This window comes from Pteropus medius, unplaced genomic scaffold (genome assembly GCF_902729225.1).
Source record: "Pteropus medius unplaced genomic scaffold, Ma_sr-lr_union100, whole genome shotgun sequence".
In the NCBI taxonomy this organism is placed as follows: domain Eukaryota; kingdom Metazoa; phylum Chordata; class Mammalia; order Chiroptera; family Pteropodidae; genus Pteropus; species Pteropus medius.
This window is the reverse complement of record NW_024340693.1, coordinates 1,889,530-1,909,467: the sequence shown is the minus strand read 5'-3', so window position 1 is coordinate 1,909,467 and position 19,938 is coordinate 1,889,530. Positions and strand designations below refer to the sequence as shown.

The following is a 19,938-nucleotide window of genomic DNA, read 5'->3' as shown; positions in this document are numbered from 1 at the left end:
AGTAGCTTCGTACTAAGTTTCCAAGTTGGGAAGTGTGAGCCCTCTAACTTTGTTCTTGTTTTTCAGGATTATTTTGACGGTTCTTTGTTTTTCGTATGAATCAAAGATCAACTTGTCAATGTCTGCAAAGAAGCTGGCTAGGATTTTGAAAGGCATTGCTTTGCATCTGTGGGTCGCTTGGAGGGGTAGCGCCATCTTAATATTAAGTGTTCTGATCCACGGACACAGAATGTCTTTGCCTTTGTTTCTATATTCCCTCATTTTTATCAATAATGTTTTGTAGTTTTCAGAGAATAAGTTCTACGCTTTTTTTGTTTCATTTATTCCTTGATAAATTTATACCTTGAAGGTATAGATGGACCCATCCCCATTTAGTATTAGTAAAATATTCCGGTAATTTGGATGTATAGTGAAGCAAAGTGAAATACTATAGAACAGCCTTTTACGAAGTAGCTTTGTGATCTAGAAGCAGTGACTCTCATACTTTCAGACACCTTGGTGTAAGTAAAATGAATAACATCAAAAACCCAAACCCATCTGCTTTGGTTCTCATATAATTGGAACTTCACTGGTGACGGCATAGCTCCCTTAGGTGACGAATGGGGACCCACGCTGGCTTCACCTTCCTCCTGGGGAGTGGTGGTGTCACACACACCTCGAGAGAGTGCGAAAAGCCTCGTTACTGACATAGCCGAGGTCTCTGGGGGAGAGCAAGGCTGGCTTCCTGAGCAGGTGCCAATGGCTTGAGCAAGGACGGCAGGTGGATGTGGAGTTTTTCTGGGTCAGGGCGCGGGGAGGGACGGGTGTCCAGACTCAGGTTTGCACAGTCTGACTTTCCTGTAGGTGTCAAAGGTGAGGAGCACCCGGCCTTCTCATGAGCTTTCCAGGTGTGGGGAGATGGGGAGCCCCGACGTTTGTCTGATGGCTAGAGTGCACTGTGTTTCATTTTCTTGAATTTGAACTTGCTTGGTAAGCCAGCCCCGTGCTCTGAGGCCGGTGAGGAAGGTTCCGCACCCAGCGCTGTGAGTTCTGAGAAGCACGGTGACCGCCTTCGGAAGTCCCAGAGCGGACTAGGTCTGGGCTGTCGCCATTGTGGACACGTGTGTGACCTTGAGTTGTATTTTAGGTATCTATGACAGAAAAGATTCTCAGAGTTTTGGGTGTTTTTTGTTTATTTGTTTGTTTCTATAACCTTGAGCGGGGAGCAGACCAGAGAGCCAGGCCAATGGCAATGGCCCCAGAGAGTAAAAAATGTGCAGATGGTACAAACTGTTGACAGGAACATCTAGTGTTAGTCGGTTTTCTGAAGTTTGTCTCATTGTGTTGCCCAGGGGTGCCATCTTTATCAGGGACATCTTGGCTAGAAGTGACAAGCAGCAGCTTTCCAACAAGCTCTGTCCTGTTTGGTGGTGATGAGTCTGTCTATACTGCGAGCAAAGTCTCATTGCTGCTCTTCAGTTGACCCCAAAGGGCCCCCACCCCCGGGTAGCCAAGAGGTCTGGGAGGGGAGCGATCTTCAGCACGATGACAGCAGGCAAGGGCCTGAGCACAGGGGGCCACTGCCTTCTGCAGATGGGTATGCCACAGGGCCCAGATTTGGCTCCGCCCTATAGCAAGCAGGACCTGCCAGCTGAGCCAGAGGGTCCCAGGCTCAGGGCCAATGAGAGCTTCTCTCCAGGAGAGACCAGTGTGTGGCCAGCAGTTGTCACTCTGATGTTGTACGGCACAGGGCCAAGGAGGGTGGCTTCTTGCATCAGAAGCCCACGGGGAGCTTGTAGTCATCAGACAGAGGTTGCTCAGGCCTCTGCAGTGACGGAGTCTCTACGGGCCCCGAGGGAAGCCCGTGTTGATGGCAATTTGGACGGACCCTAGAGGTTTTTGTTGGAAGGGACCCCAGTGAAGGTGGGCCAGATTGAAAGTGACGGGATGGAGTGCCCCACACCTGAGCCAATAATTTTTAGGGGTGTAACTGAGGTGGCAGGGCCTTGTGCTCTGCGCGGGGCAATGGCCCACCCCTTTTTTGCGGGTTCGTGTTTGTCCTGAACGAGCGTGTCAAGCACATGTCCCCAGAGGAGGATGCATGCCGCCGATATAGTATAGACCCGCGCTCCTGGAGCAAGCTGGACCCAGCTAAGATCCAGCCGGTCAAGACCGTGAGTGATGGCAAGGCCGTGAGGTGGCCCACGGAAGCCACCAAGTAAAGGTGTATTGTGTCCCTTTGAAAGTGAAAGAAAACAGAGCCCATTGAAATAGGAACTGGACAGCATGTTACCCAAATCTATCCTAGCAAACTATTGTCCAGTTTTTCATTGGGCGGACTCGGTCATTTGGCGCCTGGAGGCCTTAATGAGCAGCACGATAGCATAAAGGCTGTATAATCCACCGTGAAGGTCATTCATTTCAAGTTTAAGAGCAGGTGAAACTGAGGTCTCGTATAATGGGTTTCCATCCCTGCACAAGTGGTCTTTCTCCTGAGCTCCGCCCTGGGCATACCTGCACCTGAGACACACAGGTAGGTCCAGGCTATAGGAAACGTGGCCCAAGGGTGCTCCAAGGAGGGCCCCGCCGCAAGCCCATATTCCTGTTCTTAAAACCAATGAATCATTGAAATGTCCAACGTGGACGAGTGAATCATGACCAGGGCTCTGGAGGGTGCCCTGGTGCGCACAGAGCAGCAGAGAGAGCAGCTCAGGGCACGTGTGCGGTTGGGCAGCAGGACCGTCAATAAGCAGGGCAGGGAGGACCCCCGTGATGGCGGTCACTGTCTCGGTATTCCGATCACAGCACCTACTGCTGTGGCCACTTGGAAGAGGCGGGGTGGCCCCCACCCCAAATCCAGACTGACGGAGCCCTGTGCAAAGCAACAGGATATGAGGGCGTTTATCACTTACACGGTGGGGGTCTCTCCAGCGTGTCCGAAATGGCTGGAGAGAGCAAGGGAGGGACACTGGCTCAGCTTTTTTATTGTCGTGAGGGGTGACAATGGGAGTGGGCGGGGGCTCGTGTAGCTTGAATTTTGTACCAGTGCCGGAGGAGGTAAAGCTGGGCTTTCTGTCGGCCTTCACAGATGCGGGGCAGAGGCTTGAGTGTGGAAGGGGCTGAGCCTTGCTCCCCGTCAGCACTCAAACATTAAAAAATGGAGTCCGACCCTCAATGGCAGTCCCCCAGTATTTTATTCTTTTTGATGCGATTGCATCGATTCGTTGCATTATTCATTGCAAGTGGGTCCAGATATAATCCATTTTTTTATGTTGAACTTTATATTCTGTAACCTCACTGAACTCATTTATTAGTTCTAATAGTTTTTTAGATTTCATGGATTTTCTATGTATAAGTTATGTCACCTGCAAATAGAGTTTTGCTTTTGTTTGCAATATGCATGCCTTTTATTTTATTTTCTCTCCTAGATGCCCAGGCTAGAACCCTCCGTAAAATATTGGATTGGAGCGGTGAGAGCAGACAGCTTGTCTTGTTCTGACCTTTGGGGAAGCAGTCAGCATTTCTCCACTGAGTATGATGTTAGCTTTGGGTTTTTCCTAGATGCCCTTGTCAGGCCAACAGCATTTTCTGTTATTTCTAATTTGTTAAGTGTTTATCAAGAAGTGCTGTTGGAATTTGTCAAATGATTCTTCTGCATCTATTGAAATGACTTCTTTAGCCTATGAACGGGTTTTTTCTTTATGAATACAGTATGGTACGTTGACTGATTCCACATTAAATAATCTTTCATTCCTGGAATAAATCTCACTTGGTCATGGTGTAATCCTTTTTATATGTGACTGGTTTCAGTTTGGCAAGAATTTTGCATCTGCTAAAGATATTGGTCTGTAATTTTCTTTTTTTTCATATTTTTGTCTGGTTTTGGTATCAAGGTAATACTGGCCTCATAGAATGAGTTTGGAAATATTCTCTCTCTCTCTCTTTTGGAATAATTTGTGAAGAATCGGTATACGTTCTTTAAATGCTTGATAGAATTCGCTAGTGACATTTGGGGCAGTGCCTGTCTTTGCAGGAAGTTTTTGGATTAGTAATTCAATCTCTTGGTTATAAGAATAGTCAGATTTTCTATTTCTTCTTGAGTCAATCTTCATGGTTTGTGTCCTTCCAGAAGGTGTCCATTTCACTAGGTCATCTCATGCGCTGAGAGATACAGTCTCTCATGATATTTCTTTATAATTCCCTTTACTTCTGCAAGATCGGAGGTGATGTTCCCTCCCTCAGCCCTCACTTAACAATCTGTTTCTGGGTTAGTTTAGCTAAAGTTTCGTCAACTTTGTTGACCTTCCAAGAACCGACTTTTGATTTCACTGATTTTTCTTTTTCTTTTTTCTTTTTTTGTTTCCTATTCTGTTTCACTCATTTCACCTCTGACCTTTCTCATGCCTCCCTTCCGCTTGGTTTGGGTTTCGTTTGCTCTTCAGTGTTTTCGCTGAAGCTTGCTTCGTCAACTTGACATCTGTCTTTGTTCACGTGGCCGTTTACAGATAGAACTTTCCTTCTAAGGACTGATTTAGTTGCTTCCTGTAAGTTCTGGTGTGCCATAGCTTCCTTTTCATCCACCTTCAGCATTTTCTCATTACCCTTTGACCCGTTGTTTATTTAGTCAAACAAATGACAAAACTGACATTATAAGAAACCAAGGTGCACATAAGGGAGATGACTTCCACCACAGTGGCACAAGGGGCTCCATGGGTGCTTCTCCCAGCCAAACGACCGTAACAGGTGAAAGTTATTTTTTAAAAAACAGCACCAAAGATTTCTTCTTTGACCCGTTGTTTATTTAGTCGTGTGTCTCTTAATCGACACATGTTCGTGAACTTCCCGAATTTCTTCCCGTTACTGTCTTCTAGTTTTCATTCCATTACAGTCACAGAATGGACTTGTACCATTTCGGTCCTTTTAAATTTATCGATGCTGTTTTATTGCCTACCGTTTAGTGTATCCTGGAGAATGTTCTGCGTGTGCTTGGGAAGCATATGTATTCCGCCACTGTTGGACGGAGTGTGTTACATACGTGTCCGTTAGGTCTAGCTGGTTTATGGTATTCGAATCTTCTCTTTCCTTGTTGATTTTACGACTAGCTGTTCCATTACTGAACGCGGGGGTATTAAAGTCTCCAGCTATTATTTCGAATTGTTTCTTTCTCCCATCAACTCTGTCATTTTTTGCTTTATGTATCTTGGGGCTCCGTCATGAAGTGTAGCTGCAGCTGTAAATGCTGTGTCTGCCTGATAGATTGACATTCTTATCATGATAAAAATATCCCGCTCCATCTCTTTCTTGTTTTCTCGTATTCTGTCTGATGTAAGTACAGCAACTCCAGCTCTCTGGTGGCTTCTTTTCCCGTCCTTCTGCTTTCAAACTAATTGTCTACTTGAATCTAAAGTGCCTCTCCTGCAGACGCTAGATATTTTGATCTTGTTTTTCATCCCTTCTGACAATCGCCACCTTGTGATTGGCTGCTTAATACGTGCGCATTTAACATCATTATTGATGGTGTTGGATTTACATGTGTCCTTTTACTTTTTGTTTTCTGTCTTTCTTTTTTGTTACTGCTTTCTTTTGCATTGAGTGAATATTTTCTGGTGTAGCATTTTAATTCCGTTAGTGATTTTCAAGCTATATTTTTTTTGAGTTATTTCCTTTTTGATTGCTCTAGGGCTTACCAGATACATCTTAACTTATCAGAATCTTGATATTTATACTATTTTCACTGAGCTATAGAAACGTTACTACTACGTAGCTTTATTTCCTTTTTTCGTGCTATTCTTCTTGTATATTAGATCTTTGCCTGCTCAAACCTGATAATACATATTTTTAGTTATTACTTCATATGATTTTATGTGTTTTAATGAAATAGAGACTAAAAGAGAGCAACTATGTATTTTTACAGCTTGCTTTATTAACTTTCTTATTTCCCATTTTTTGGTTTTCTTCATTTTTTTTTCCTATGTAATCAAGTTACCATATGATGTCATTTCCTTCCTCCCATACAGCTTTGCTCCCACCCACTTCCTATGTGTGGTTATTGTTAAATATATTATAATGCTATATGTTATAGGCCCAATAATGCAATTATATATCTTTTGTTTTATACGATTGCATTTCAGTCAACTATGAGAAGAGAATAAATATGTATTTATATTGTCTTTTATAATTACATAATTACCTTTACCAATGTTCTTCGTGTGTGTGTGTGTGTGTGTTCGAATCATCTGAGATCACTTGCTTTCGGTCTGAAGGACTTTGTTTAATATTTCTCGTAAGTTGAATCTCTTTTCGTTTATTTGGGAATTTATTTAGGGTAGATTTTTAGAAGATACTTTTGCTGGATGCAAGATTCTACGCTGACAGTTTTAGTCTCTCGGCACTTTGAATATGTCACCCCATTACCCTTCGGCCTGCGTTGTTTCTGCTAGGAAGTCAGCTGTTCGTCTATTGCTATTCACGTGTCCGTAGTCATTTTTCTCTTCCTGCTTTCAAGATTTTCTTTGTCTTGGGCTCTCAAGATTTTTACCATGATGTGTCTGGGTGTGGATTTCTTCGCATGTATCTTATTTGGATTTCATCGAGCATCTTGGATGTATCTATTAATGTTTTTAATGAATTTTAGAAAACTTCAGCATTTTTTCTTCAAATATTTCTTTCTGCTCCTTTCTCTTTTCTCTGCCTGATACACCTGTTGTTTGTCATTGCATTTAGTGGTGCCCCACCCACATAGAGCCTTCGACATGCCGAGACGGACAGGGTGCAGAGCGGGGAGGGAGTGGGTTGTGGCTCAGGTCCCATCCACTCTCTGTTCCTATTGAGATTTAATAGAGTTTCTTATATTAATGTTTCTTTATTAGTTGTATGCTAATAAAGTTTCCAGAGACTTTACAGGATTGCTGTTTTTTAAAAAATAACTTTCACCTGTTACGGTCGTTTGGCTGGGAGAAGCACCCATGGAGCCCCTTGTGCCACTGTGGTGGAAGTCATCTCCCTTATGTGCACCTTGGTTTCTTATAATGTCAGTTTTGTCATTTGTTTATTGGGGGCTTACCATGCACCTTGCTACATTAATCCCATCGAAGAGTGTATTCTTGAACAGTCCAAGGACATGAAATACTCGGAAAATGTTTTCCTTTGGCATGCTGGACTTGTTTGAAAAATAGCAAGAACTGCATATTTTATAATTAAATCCCTTTTATGAGAAACTAAAATTAAATTAAGGCATATTCAGTTAGGCACTGGTGGTATGAATATATTAAGACCGCCTCCTCTGAACTCTGAGAGTATGTATAGTATTTGTGAAATTTCTTTGATAGAAGGAGAAATCATTGTATGGAACCTCGATGGATAGTAGAGGTTACACTAAATTTAGAAAAATTACATACACAGAGAGTTGGGACAAGGCATGCTCCCACTAGTAGACTCCATCCCTTCACACACACAGAGTGTTTGCCTTCCTTAAAAGGAAGAGCTGGACTAAGGAGATGTGAAAACTAGAGAGTAATTTAGAGATCTCCTTCCTGTGTACCTGGGATCCTTTATGTGTCCCACGACTACCTTTCTGCCAATGAGATGAACAATAACTGAATATAAGGTAGGGCGGTATAGGGTTTTTCTTTGAACGTGTTCAATGGCTTAATTACCTTACGTGATGTTTTAATAAATTCAGTTTTCATTCTGAAATAAATATTAAATGAATGTTTACTACATGTCAAGGTGCTCTGTTGGAATTCTGACTTTGCCTTCATTCCCAAATATGGGTTTATTTTCATAAAATTTTTTTTTTATATTCATCTCACTTGATCTTGTATACTCTTAAGTCAATTATTGACTAACTTGGTTAGGAAGGAGGTTATATATAACTGAAAATAGTATCAAAATGTCATGGGGTTAGCGTATACTTATTGTTGAAAATATATCTGATTTTTAGCAACACTTTTACTGGCATCATTCAAAATCGATTTGGTGTAAACTTACTATGAAAATGATATCTGATATATGGGGACACTTCCATCGTTCTGGGGATATCATCGAAGCAAAATGATAGGAGAACAATTTAAAGGCATTGGACATGGCATTTAATTGTTAATGCAAAGGGGTCCTTACCTCTTATTAAACAGGGATTGCTTCTTCTTTGACATACTCGAGCATTTTTCCCAACAATTAGGACCGCCCTGAGCTGGGAATATTCGCGTTCTCTCTCCCCTCTGCACTCACCTGATTCCTCGCGCTTCTAGACCTGACCCAGGAGTCAGGAGAGCGCAGATGTGAAGATTCCACCTTCACCTGTACACGCAACCGTCCATGGCCTCACTCTTACGGGGAGCCGCTGGTGGAGGAAGAGGCACCTTTGACCTAGCCTGGCATCTACTGGTTCTCTGTATATTTCCACCCATAGATACTTTCTAATATCTAGTTTCTTCATTGATTTTTAGATATTGATTTTTTTTTGTTTTTACAAATGAGCCATTAAAAATTGGTTAATCTGCAGCCTGATTCATCTTTCACTAGATTAAAGAGTTGACCAAGTATAGCACAAGAACTGTGCTATACTTGGTCAACTGAAAGATCTGTATGCAAGAACTTGGCTGCAGGGAGAAGTTGCGAAATGGCTTGATGAGGACAATTATGCAGAATACTATGACACTTGGCCCTTTTTCCTTTTAAATTTTACATGGAAGAGCATTTGTGTGCTAATACTGTTCTGGCTCCGTCTGGTATTGCGAGGCTTCTTGTAGCATCGTGATGATCTCTGCAGTGCCTACGAACGGAGCCTGGCTCAGATGCGGTGGTGCCGAGACGATGGATTTATAGCATGATGGTGCTTTATTTTCTCAATAGCTGGATTTGTGCATATCCGGGAACTAATTTTGAAGTTTGCACTATCATAGAAACAGGTCGTAGAAAAGGAGAAAGGAACCCTAACATTAATTTGGGTATCTCTCGAGTTGCGTTACGAGCAGGAATACTTGTACTGATCCTGCAAGGTCGATTTTGTCATCCCCGTTCCTTTGGGAGAGGACACTGCGGTTCTGAGTGTCAGGCCAAGTGCCCGAGGTCACACAGCTAGTAATTGGTAGAGCCTCGGTTTCTGCCTGGCCAGTGCCACCATCTACACTAGTACCGCCTCGTTCCTGCAACCGGAAGCTTAGTTATTCTGTGTACCTGTCTCTGTGACTTGCTACGTGCTGGTTATAATTGCTAATGAATGTTGCCAGGGGGGTTCGTTTGTCCCCTGTATCTCGGGTGTTACGGTGTACCTCCATTTCACACTTCTGGGGTAACCTGCAACAGTCAGTGTCCTCATCCTTTCAGCCTCCTCTGCGCTCTGTACCTGTCTCTATGACCCTGCAGTAGGGCTCATTGTCTCCGAAGCCCCTCCCCACCCCGCGGGGGCCTTCCGCCGGTCAAGAAGTGTTTGTGAACGATCGCGTGTGATCTCTTTAGGATGGAGCTGGATTCATTCTCACACCCCATGTGTTCTCTACCTTGCTGTCAACTGAGTTTTTTTGTTTTCTTCTTGTCTGTTTGTTTTGGGTTCGTTTTAGCAGATTTAAAGAAAGCCTCCGCTCCCAACGCTGCAAAATCCAGCCTCCCGAAGTCAGGGCTCCGGCCCCCCGGATACTCGCGTCTCCCGGCGGCCAAGCTGGCGGCGTTCGGCTTCGTGCGGAGCTCCAGCGTGTCCTCCGTCCCCAGCACCGCGTCGGCGGACAGCACGCAGCCCGAGCCCAGTCGACTGGCCAACCGTAAGCGTGGCGGCGGGCGGGGCGGTTGAGGCGGGAGGGCCCACCCAGACGCAGTGGCACAGTGCTCTGTTGTCTCTGTGTCATAGGCGAGGAGTGTGGGTTCACTACCTGGACCTGCCATTATCGAGGTTTTTAAAAATAACCGACTGAAGGGAAGTAGCCTATTTGGCACTGTCATTGGCTCAGTTCAGGGGCATTAATGTGTCGGAAGAAGGACTTCTAAATTACTCTTAAATCTAGAAAATGAATTATCCAGGGGCTGATTTCAGGAGCCCTTTGCTTCGTGGATAATAAGTCAGAACTCAAAGATCCCCCCAAAAAGGGGGGGTCACCACGTGCTATCATGAAACACATTAGATATTGAGTATTCGCGGAAAGGTCATTGTGGTCACCCGGGATTACCTGCCTTCACGTTAGTAGAACATCTGAATGGATTTCTGAGTGTGAACTCAACGATGTTAAAGAATGAGATGCACAGCTGAGCTTCAAGTCTGTGCCCAGGAAGGTCCCCATTAGCCGAGCCGGGCGCAGTCCCAGACCGGATCCTGAGACTGAGGTCGTGCGCTGCATTTGAAAGCATGAAGTCATAGCCTCAGAGTAAGTCACAGCAGCCAGCGTCCGTAAGGAAGACCCCGAGGCTGCCTCATTTGGCCGAGCCTTTGATGACCTCACCCGGTCTCAGCCTCGTCAACTTCAAGGTCACTGTTATGGGATCTGAAGCCATGACTCTCAGATGTTGGTTAGCAAGAATCCCCCAGGGGCCAGGGAAGCCTAAGGAGTTGTCATGTGGAGGGACGTCTTGAAGGGACCATGGCAGCCGAATCGAGTCGGGATCATGGGGAGGGGGGGACGGGATGAGGGAAAAGTGTTTGCGAATGACATTGAGTTTATATTATTTTGTTTAATTTCCTTTCCCCACGGTTCTTCTTTCTCCATCCTTTCTAGGGTTTTTAGAGACGGTATGTGGAACATTTATACCTTTACAGTTCTCACTTTCGCTCTACGTAGTTATTCCTAAAAGTAATGCGTTGCATCTCCCTTCATCTTGGTGTGTTTGTGAGCGGTTTCTAAGGCCGTTCTGTGCTCACTGGTTTCGCGAAGGCCCTGTGGCTCAGCCCTACTCCACATCGGATTCCCTTAGGAGTGCCGTTGGACCTGGGGATTACGTCGTGGCACAGGAGGGGTCTCAGAATCTGAAATGTGATATCGTAAAGAACTGTTTGCAAATGCGTAACTCCTCTTTTTAGATACTCATGTGCATATTAACAGTCTGAAGGTTTTTAAATATAGGAGCAACTCTTGGCGATCATTTTTAGTAGTAAAACTCCCAGTGGTATATTTCTCTTTCAGAGGGAGCACAAAGGAAAAAAATATCTCATATGGTATGTACCTTTCCAAGGAAAAGGTTAAGGTTTTGATTCCTTAAAAAAAATCAAGCTCAAGGTGAGCTGAGCCACGTTCCCATGGCAGCAGCTTTTGCTGAAGGAAAGCTGACAGGTGTGGACAGAATAATTCCAGGTGTGCTCAGGGCCTTTCTAATCGCCTCTGCTTCAAAGGATACTAGGATAGGGACCCCCTGAGCACCCAGGGGTCATGTGCCAGAGAAAATAACTCCTACTTCAAAGACTTCATACTGAAAGCAATATTTAACTCTATTCAGAATGTTCTGTTTTTTTAAAAAAACAGTATATTAGAATTTATTTTGAATTGTTTGCCACGTAACTATATGTGAAATGTGTACGTCAGCAGCAGACCACAGAAAAACTTCACACCCATGCGAATCGAGATCTCAGAGCCATTGACCATTATGTTTGTACTCGTTATCAGAGTTAATGCCAAGAACAGTTTGTTTCTGTTCTTTCCTGGAGAGGTGATGCTTTGCTGACAAAGACTAAGTAAAATGTGATGCTCTTGAAAGAGCAGAGAGCCCTTCAGTCGAGTCCTGGGAGCAGAGGTTTTGCTGGCGCCGCTCAGAGAAGCAGCTAATGCGACATCAGAGTTGGCTCTTCTTTTCCTGGAATGTTGGTCTTTCTCCAGACGTTACTGTCCCATGGGCTTCATTTAGGGATCCCACTCTAATGAGGGATTACATGGTGGCACGGTAAACGTCTCAAGGTCTAGACCGTGATGGTGATGAGGAACAATTTGTTAACACGCAGCTCATGTTTTTAGACGCTCACGTGCCTACAAGCAGGCTGAACGGTGCCCACAGTGACCGTGGCGTGATGTAGTTGGGACGCCGTGACGTTGTGTCTCTTGGGCTCAGCCGCAGACTTCCAGTGCGGGTTTTCTGGGTTCTGAGTGGGGAGTGATGACGGGTGCAGAGAGGGGATGCCCGGGACGCCCCGACGTGGGTCTCACTGTTCCATGCGGGTTCTGCCCTCTGCCCTCCACCCTGGGCCCAGGCTCTGGGCCATCCGTGTGACCCCGTGGGCAGAGGCTTCACACGTCAGGTGTCCCTCTCTCCCTTTTTCCCTTCGTTCAGTAGCTGAGCAAACTGAGATTGGATGGAGTGACCGACCGGGGTCCTGGTTGGTGTTTAAGGCTGCCGCATGGGGTGAAGACACAGCCATGGTCAGAAGCCTTTTCTTCCTCTTAGCGAAGCAAATCTTAAGAGTCCGAGTTGCCTCAGGAGGCCCCTCTGGCCGAAGCCCGCTGTCCCCAGCCCTCACGGGGTCATCCGTCAGGGAGCTGCAGGTGTGTGAGCGTCCTCAGTGGCGGGTTCGGGCCGCCTCCCCGTGCCTCCTGGCTGGTAGCCCCGTTCCTCCGGGTTAACACAGAACCCATGTCATTGTCATTCTTCAGGGGACGGCGCCTCCCTTCCCGCCTTCACAGGTGCACCGTGTGCAGATTGCGAGCTTGGCCCACGGAGAACCTCCAATAAAACTTGGAATGAGCCAGTTAGTGACCCATAGCTTTGAGATTTAAATTGAGCAGGAAAAAAAAAAAAGTAGTTCTCTATCTTAAAACTTAAGTTTAAACTTAAAATCATGATATTTCAGCGGGCCCGACCCAGTTGGTAGGTCATAATTTATGTTTTATAGTTTTTAGAGAAGGAAAAAGAATCTCCACTACGTGCATGAGGCAATAGAAACATACAGAAAAACAATTATTCTAGAATTTAGCGTTGGTAACATACATGGACTAACGTGTACCTAACTGTCAAGTTTAGCAGCAGCTGGGTGTAGACTGGATTTTCCCAGTGGGCAGATGGGGGTAATTTAAAGGTAAAACCTTTGGGGGGTGAAAAATAGGAAGACCTAAGGTTTCGTGAACTAATCATTAATGAAAACACATCGTATCACCCAAGGATAGAATAATTTATGGAGACGATCACATCTCATCATGTGTTCTGAATAGCACCTAACCCGCCGGGGACTCGAGGAACGAAATATCAGGAAAGAATAGGAAGAAGGTGACGTTCGCAGCCGATTTCTCCTCCTCCTCCTCTCGTTTTAAATACCGTCTTGTTTACTCTGTGAGGCGAGCTAAGACTAGAAATCACGAAACGAAGAATTTGAAAAGAGAATCCAAATGAAAAATGAAGGTTTCTCTCTCTCTCTTATTTCTCCTGGGCGCACAAAGGAGTAGAATGTTTGGGGAAGCAGGGGTGTAGCTGAGGAGGTGCACAGAGAGGCCGACGTTTGTACGGATAACCACGATGCAAGGATCCCCGTGCCCACAGCTTTAAAAACGATACAGAGTCAGAGGGAAGTTCCTGTGCTAAGTGGGGCGGGGGCTGATTTCAGATGAAGGTTATCAGGGTTGCCTCCAGTGGGGCCTCTGCGCTGGGCAGTGTCTGGGGAGGCGGAGGTAGGCTCCAGGTGGGGAGCCGTTGGAGCACCCAGAAAGCGCCTGAACATAAGGGGCTGCCATTTCTGGCACAGCCCCACCGTTCACAGGGACACTGTCCCCTGAACCCCGCCGACGGCCACGTGCCTGAGCTCCCCGAGCTTCATCTCAGAGCGCGCCTGGTCCCGTTCTTCAGCCCTCCCTTTCGGCTCTCAGCACTTCGGACACGACACCGAATCCGCATTTCCAGCCCCATCCTGTCCCTAATGAATTTCTCATTATATTCGCCAAACCAGTGCCTCCTCTCAAAGTCGCTCTGTCTTTTCATGTCTATGATCTCCCGGCCACTGAGGCTGGACGTTTTAGAATCAGCGTTATCTTCACCTGGTTTCGGCTTTCCTTTGTTTTCGGTGACCAGATCCGATCGGTTCTTTCTTTCTCACCTTTATCCAGCAGCTGGCTCAGGTTGGGATAACGGGGGAGGGAGGGATGGGACACTTTTTCCTCTCCTCATCATCTTAGTTCACATCTGCAGTACCTCTCACCTGCATCATTCCCCGTACATCTTCACTGCTTAACCCATAAGGCACTCGACCCCACATAATTTCCCCCTTGACCCTGTTTTGATTGCTCCGTGGGGTCCCTGTCTTTGCTTTAAGTCCTCGCTGGGCGTTCCAGGTCCCTGCGACCTCTGCCCAGCCCCCTCTGAGGGCTTTGTGCTTTCCCGCCTTCGGGTCTTGGTGTGACCCATTCATCCCTGCAATGTTCTTCCCTCCCCCCAAGTGATGATGTCATTTTCAGGTGCAATTCAAGTATCGCTTCCTCTAAAAAGCCTCCCTTTGGCTGGGAGCCCCAAATGATCTTTTCTCCTGGAAATTCCTGCAGCCCCTGGCCTGTGGCATTTTTGCGGGTTATCACGTGGCATCTCACCGCAGTTACTTATTTCTCTGTCCTGTCTCCCCTGTGGGTTGTAAACTCTTGAGGATAACGGCCGTGTCTCCATAATTTTGGTGTCCCTCACGTCACCCAGCGTAGCCTTTGCTGTAGTAGAATGTCAAGAGACATTCTGTCCCAGTAGAAACGTTTTCTCCGGTAAGAGCATGAAACGAGAGAGACCTGGAGAGTGACTTGGGCATCTGTCTGAATGTTTTGTACTGGGGACCACATTTTCACGTTATCAGAACTTTTGCAGGTTTTGAGAGCTGGGGAGATTCGTCATTTCACAATTTTCTAGAATCTCTAAAATGTTGCTTCTATTGACTGTGCTGTAGATAATTTATACAACTCAAATTATCTATAGATAATTTATACAACTCAAAGAGCAGAGAGGATGCTAGGTCATTTAAAATGTCATTATATTCAGAGATAAATCATCATCTGCACTGACCTAATAGCCTCATAGATGTCTAATAACCTATGTATCTCCTTGCATATAATTAGTCATTTTAAAAGAATTAGGCTATAAGCTTACTGTTGAGGTTTTTCATGAAAGCATTTCAAAGTTTCCAAAATTAAATATATTTACTTGGAGAGATTAGATATTCTCATTCAATTCTAGAGTTTTGTTTCTTTTTTTAATACTTAAAATAAATAAGTAGATGTCCTTTTCATTATTGAACAGGATTTGGGTTCTGAGGAGAATCTGAACTGGATTAACCTTTTTGGAAGGTTAATCAATGAAAATGAGGGTTAATATGAAAGTTTTTTGCAGTATTAACTCCAGAGTTTATGCTCATGAATACTACAAAATACATTTGCATACATTACACATTTGATTGTCTATATCCGACGTGCATTCTACATTAGATGAGAGTTGACAAGAAGTATTATTAATAACTGACTTAAACAGCCCTTATCCTATCTCACGTTCCATTGGCAAAGAGGGAGTCATTTTTTATTCATGGAAAAAGGAGCTGGAAGAGACCTGTGAGGTCAGATTTCGGAGAAGCTTTTGCCTATTTGAGATTCAGCGTTACTGACATCTTCGTATATCCTCTTTGGAACACTCAGACAACGGTCAGGCCCACCCAGAGGTGAGATTAGAGTGTAAACGTGTTTCATTTTCTTTTTAAGAAAGTGGCCCATTTATGGTTGTAAGCAAGATAAACTGAAATGTGGGGGTCGTATGTCTACAGTAAAAATCATCTAGTCGAACCGCTTCGCTTTTTCTCGGCTGTTTTGATTCACGCGGATCGGGTTGGCCATTCTGCCTCCCCGCCCGCTCTGCTGTCAGTGCGTGAGCACCGAGCTCAGGGCTACGGCGCTTGTGACCAGGACAGTGCGATCCTCGCCCCCGTGAAGTTGGAATCCAGCAAACACAGCCGCGCAGGGAGCTCTGACCGTGGCCGTGGTTGAAGACCGCGTGGCGGACGTCATGGAGGAGGCGTCCCATCCTCCTGGGGGTGGGGGTGGAGAAAAGCCGCAGGACCCGCGACCCTCGGGCCCTCCCCTGGCTGGCTCGGCGCTAACGTGTCACATTTTTGGACCTAATTATTCGACACCGGTTTTAGGTGATGACACTGTCCCGAATTTGCTGTAACATCATCCAGCAAAGAAACGAAACAAAAACCATGAGGAAAAAAACATGGCGAAAGATGAGCCGGGTGGCGGAACTTGGAGAGTTCATCACGCTATTTACTTCGCCTTTCCGCGTGTTAGAAATTCTCTCTAAAAGAAGGTTAAAAATCCCGTCGTCTCTCCGTATTGGCTTTCACGTCTTAAGAGATGACGTATCGTCGTGGCGAAGGACGTGGTCTCTGGGGGTAGGCCTCCCGGGATCCCGTCCTGCCTCCTGCCACTTACCAGCTCTGTGACTCTGGACAAGGTACTCACTAATCGCTCTGTGCCCCTGCTTCCTCATTGTAAAGTAATAATAATAATGATGATGATAACAATAATAATAATAATAGTAAATAAAGTACAAAAAACCCCACGAAACACTATGGGATTGATGGGAACGTTGCCTGGAATTCGTAAATGCAGAGTGCTTAGAACAGGGCCTTGCACAATAACAATCCCGTTTCCGTGGCCATCTCCTTCCACTGGCCATGTGTTTAAAGTCCTATGTGGAGAAGGATTTCAAAGCTCAGTCGGAAAAATGGCCACGACGCATTAACCGTGCCCGCCACAGGGGAAGGAAATGAGAGTGATGATGTCTAAGCCAGGAGGTGACATCCATTCCATTCCCAAAGTTGTACAGTCCCCTCTCTCATGTATGGGAAATACCTTACCAAATCCAATTCAATAATGAAAAGAACACCTCCTTACTTATTTTAAGTATTAAAATAAGAAACAAAACTCTAGAACCTTCCGACAGGCAGTTCTGGTAGCCGATCAGTCGATTTTCATGGGCGTCTCTTACTTTTGGGCTGTAAGCTTGTGGTGGTTTGGATATTTATAAAGTACAGGCAAGGAAAGTCATGTTTCGATTTCTTTATCTAAAAGGGGTGCGGTGCCCTGAGCACGTTAGCATTTTAAAAAATGCATTCAGTTGCGTTCCCTTTAAATGAAACACATTTATGCCAGGTGACTAATACATACCACGTTAATCTAAGCCGATGGCATTTCAAACCTCCGCTCGAAATAGAAACGGAGAGTAGGATCTGACTTTATTTCTGTGCCTTTCTAATGTCTGTAGGGAAAAATGGGAACGTTTGATTCTGCAGAATAAAGGACTTCACACAGCTTCTTATTTTGCTGGAGTCTAATTCCCATTGTACTAGGGTTTGACTCTGTCAGATATCTCAATCCTACTTAGGTGGGTGGGACAAGTCAAGAGTGAGAACAAAAACCAAAATAAGCTTCTGATTTTCTCTGAAAATGGGGAAGTCACACCTACCGATGAATTTAAATATCTGTTTCCCTGGCATCTATAATTATGTCATTTACATTATTCTTTATAAAGAAAAAAAATCGTTTTCACTGAATCTTGCTGTGAATGTTTCCCATTATTTCCACACATTCCGTTCTTTCTTCCCCTTTCTCTGTCTACTTCCTTCACAAAGGAGAACATGGCCCTTCTGAGTACTATTCACTGCCTGTAAGTGAAAATATTTTTTTGATTGCGTAAGCGACATCTAGTTTATCTGTTTTGACTCAGATACGTGGGCAACACTGTTAAAAATCACGTTGTCCCCTAACGGTTTTTAAGTGCCCCATGCCAGCACGTCTAGCTCATGCAAGACATTTAATAAAGAAAGGATACTTTGAACTATGGGGAAGTCAGTTTACCTCACTGGAATTGGGTTTTTATTATGAAGTTAAGAGGGATCGAACTAAATGATTTGACCACTTTGGGGGTCTCAGGAGCTGGGATTCTGTACCTTTATTCTATAGAACATATGGAACCATTTATGGCTCCTAAGCGGTGAATAATTGGAAGTGTATTCGAGAAAAATTAATCTGAGAATGGTGAGCAGAGTCGTTTGGAGTGCAGAGAGTGAGTGCTAGAGACCTCGATTTTGCAGAATCGGGACTGCTTCCCGCTGGCCGGACGTCGCTCTGATCATTTTTCCCTGTCCTGTGAGATGGAGATTTCCGAACACTCACAGGTGGAAGGCAGCTCACAGGTTCTGCCGCTCTGCTGTTTTTCTGTAAAATGTAGAGCTGTGGGCTTCCTGTAAGTCGCCTCATGCGCCTGCTCTCTGCCTAACCCTGGGCACCCTGGCTTAGCGATCCAGGATGGGAACAGGATGGGGCGTGAGTGGGGGGAAGGGGAGGGAGAGTGTTTTCCTACCTTTTATTGCTTTCGGCTGAGCAGAAACAGTAGGTCAGAGGTAACATTCTGTCACAACTCCGGTGTCACTTGGGAAGATGACAAGGAAGACACAGTACAAAGCAAGCAAGCATCGCTTCCAGGCTCCTGCTGACTTCTTGCGGGACCCTCGACAACGGGACACGCTTCCCGTACCTGTACCGTGGACGCGCTGTCTTCTGGGAAGGTCCGTAAACAGCCTGGCATTGTCTTCCTCAAGGCGGCAGACGGGTCACACGTCGACAATTCCTGTTGCTTTCTGTGGTGTCACAAGGTTCTCTGGTGTCTGTAACAGTCGGCCGTTGGAAAGAGGGCATCAGTGGGAGCCTGCAATTGGGGTCAGCAGTGGGGATGGCCAGAGTCAGACTGACAGGTCAGGACACCTGAGAGGGTGGGGTGACTGAAGGGTGACGGTGCCACTTGCAAAGCTGTGGGTCTAGGAGGAGGAGGGTTGGGTTTGGCGGGGGTGGTCTCTGGTCATGTTGGGTTTGCAGAAAAGCCCTCATATAAACACATCCAGCAGATTGACAGAAATACTGGACTGACACTAACAAGGGCAGCCGCGGAGAATAAGTGACATTTAGAGCCATGACTGACAGCTCGGGAGGCGCAGACAGGATGAGACGGGAAGCTGGGTGTGGATGGATTCTGCAGGGCTGGCCCGTCTGGGTCGGGCGCGGGGAGGACACAGCCAGAGAAGGTGGGACCAGCGAGGAGGGAGGCATGTTGGGGAAGCCCGGAGAGGGACAGATTCCTGGACAGGAGGTGGCCAGTCAGAGCTGTCTGTGCCACAGGGGCCGAGGTGGCGCGTTACTGAGGAGAACAGGCTGCAGATTTTATGCCGAGGAGGTCACTGGTAGCTTTGAAGTTGGTTTGAACAGAAAATCTGAAGGCAGAAATCTGGCTACAAGCAGCTAAAGAAGATGAAGGTGGAGACCGTAGATAAATGTTCAGAATTTCGTTCAGGAAAAGAAAAAAGGACCCCAGCTCAGTAGAGGAGCAGGGAAGGTTCTGTGTTCGGTTTTGCTTCTATTTTATTTTATTTTATTTTATTTTATTTTATTTTTTATTTTTTATTTTATTTTATATTGTATTTTATTTTATTTTTTATTTTATTATTTTATTTTATTTTATTTTTTATTTTATTTTATTTTATTTATTTTATTTTATTTTTTTATTATTTTATTTTATTTTATTTTTTATTTTATTTTATATTTTATTTTTTATTTTATTATTTTATTTTATTTTATATTTTAATTTTGTTTTATCACACAGAAGAATGCTTATGACCCGAGATGAAGGATGCAGTAGTAGAGGAGAGAATGAGCAGAGAGGAGGCTAGGGCAAGTGAGGATGATAGATGGAGCCCTTCCTGGAGCAAATAGGAGGCGGCGACACCCCGTACGCAGACGCGGTGACGGCACGAAGGCAGAAGGCGTCTGGGAACGAGCGTGCGGACATGTCGGACGGAAGGAAAGGAGCGTGAGGGTGTTCACGTTAGGTAGCCCCGTTTGTCCCAGGTAATGAAAAGGCGGAGCGTTTGCAAAGAGACGCGCGTTGGACTTGGGATGCTGCGCTCACCCGGAGCGACGCGGTACCAGTCGATATCGGGCTGGAGAAGGCGGCCTGGGCCGGTCGCCCCGAAGCCCGCTGCAG

The 19,938-nt window shown here is 45.5% G+C and overlaps 1 protein-coding gene across 2 annotated transcripts in view; it reads left to right on the top strand.

Annotated features, from left to right (window-relative positions):
* LOC120602386 (microtubule-associated tumor suppressor candidate 2-like) overlaps positions 1–10,006 on the top strand; it is a 38,156-nt gene extending 28,150 nt beyond the window's left edge. Inside the window, exon 3 of one of the 2 annotated variants that reach the window (XM_039862627.1) lies at positions 9,543–10,006. In XM_039862627.1, coding sequence (XP_039718561.1) covers positions 9,543–9,766 — 224 coding nt within the window. In that variant the 3' untranslated portion in view covers positions 9,767–10,006. Of the gene's footprint in view, positions 1–9,539 lie in introns of both variants that reach the window. The other variant, XM_039862618.1, reaches the window with a different exon arrangement.
* The last annotated feature ends 9,932 nt before the right edge of the window (positions 10,007–19,938 follow it).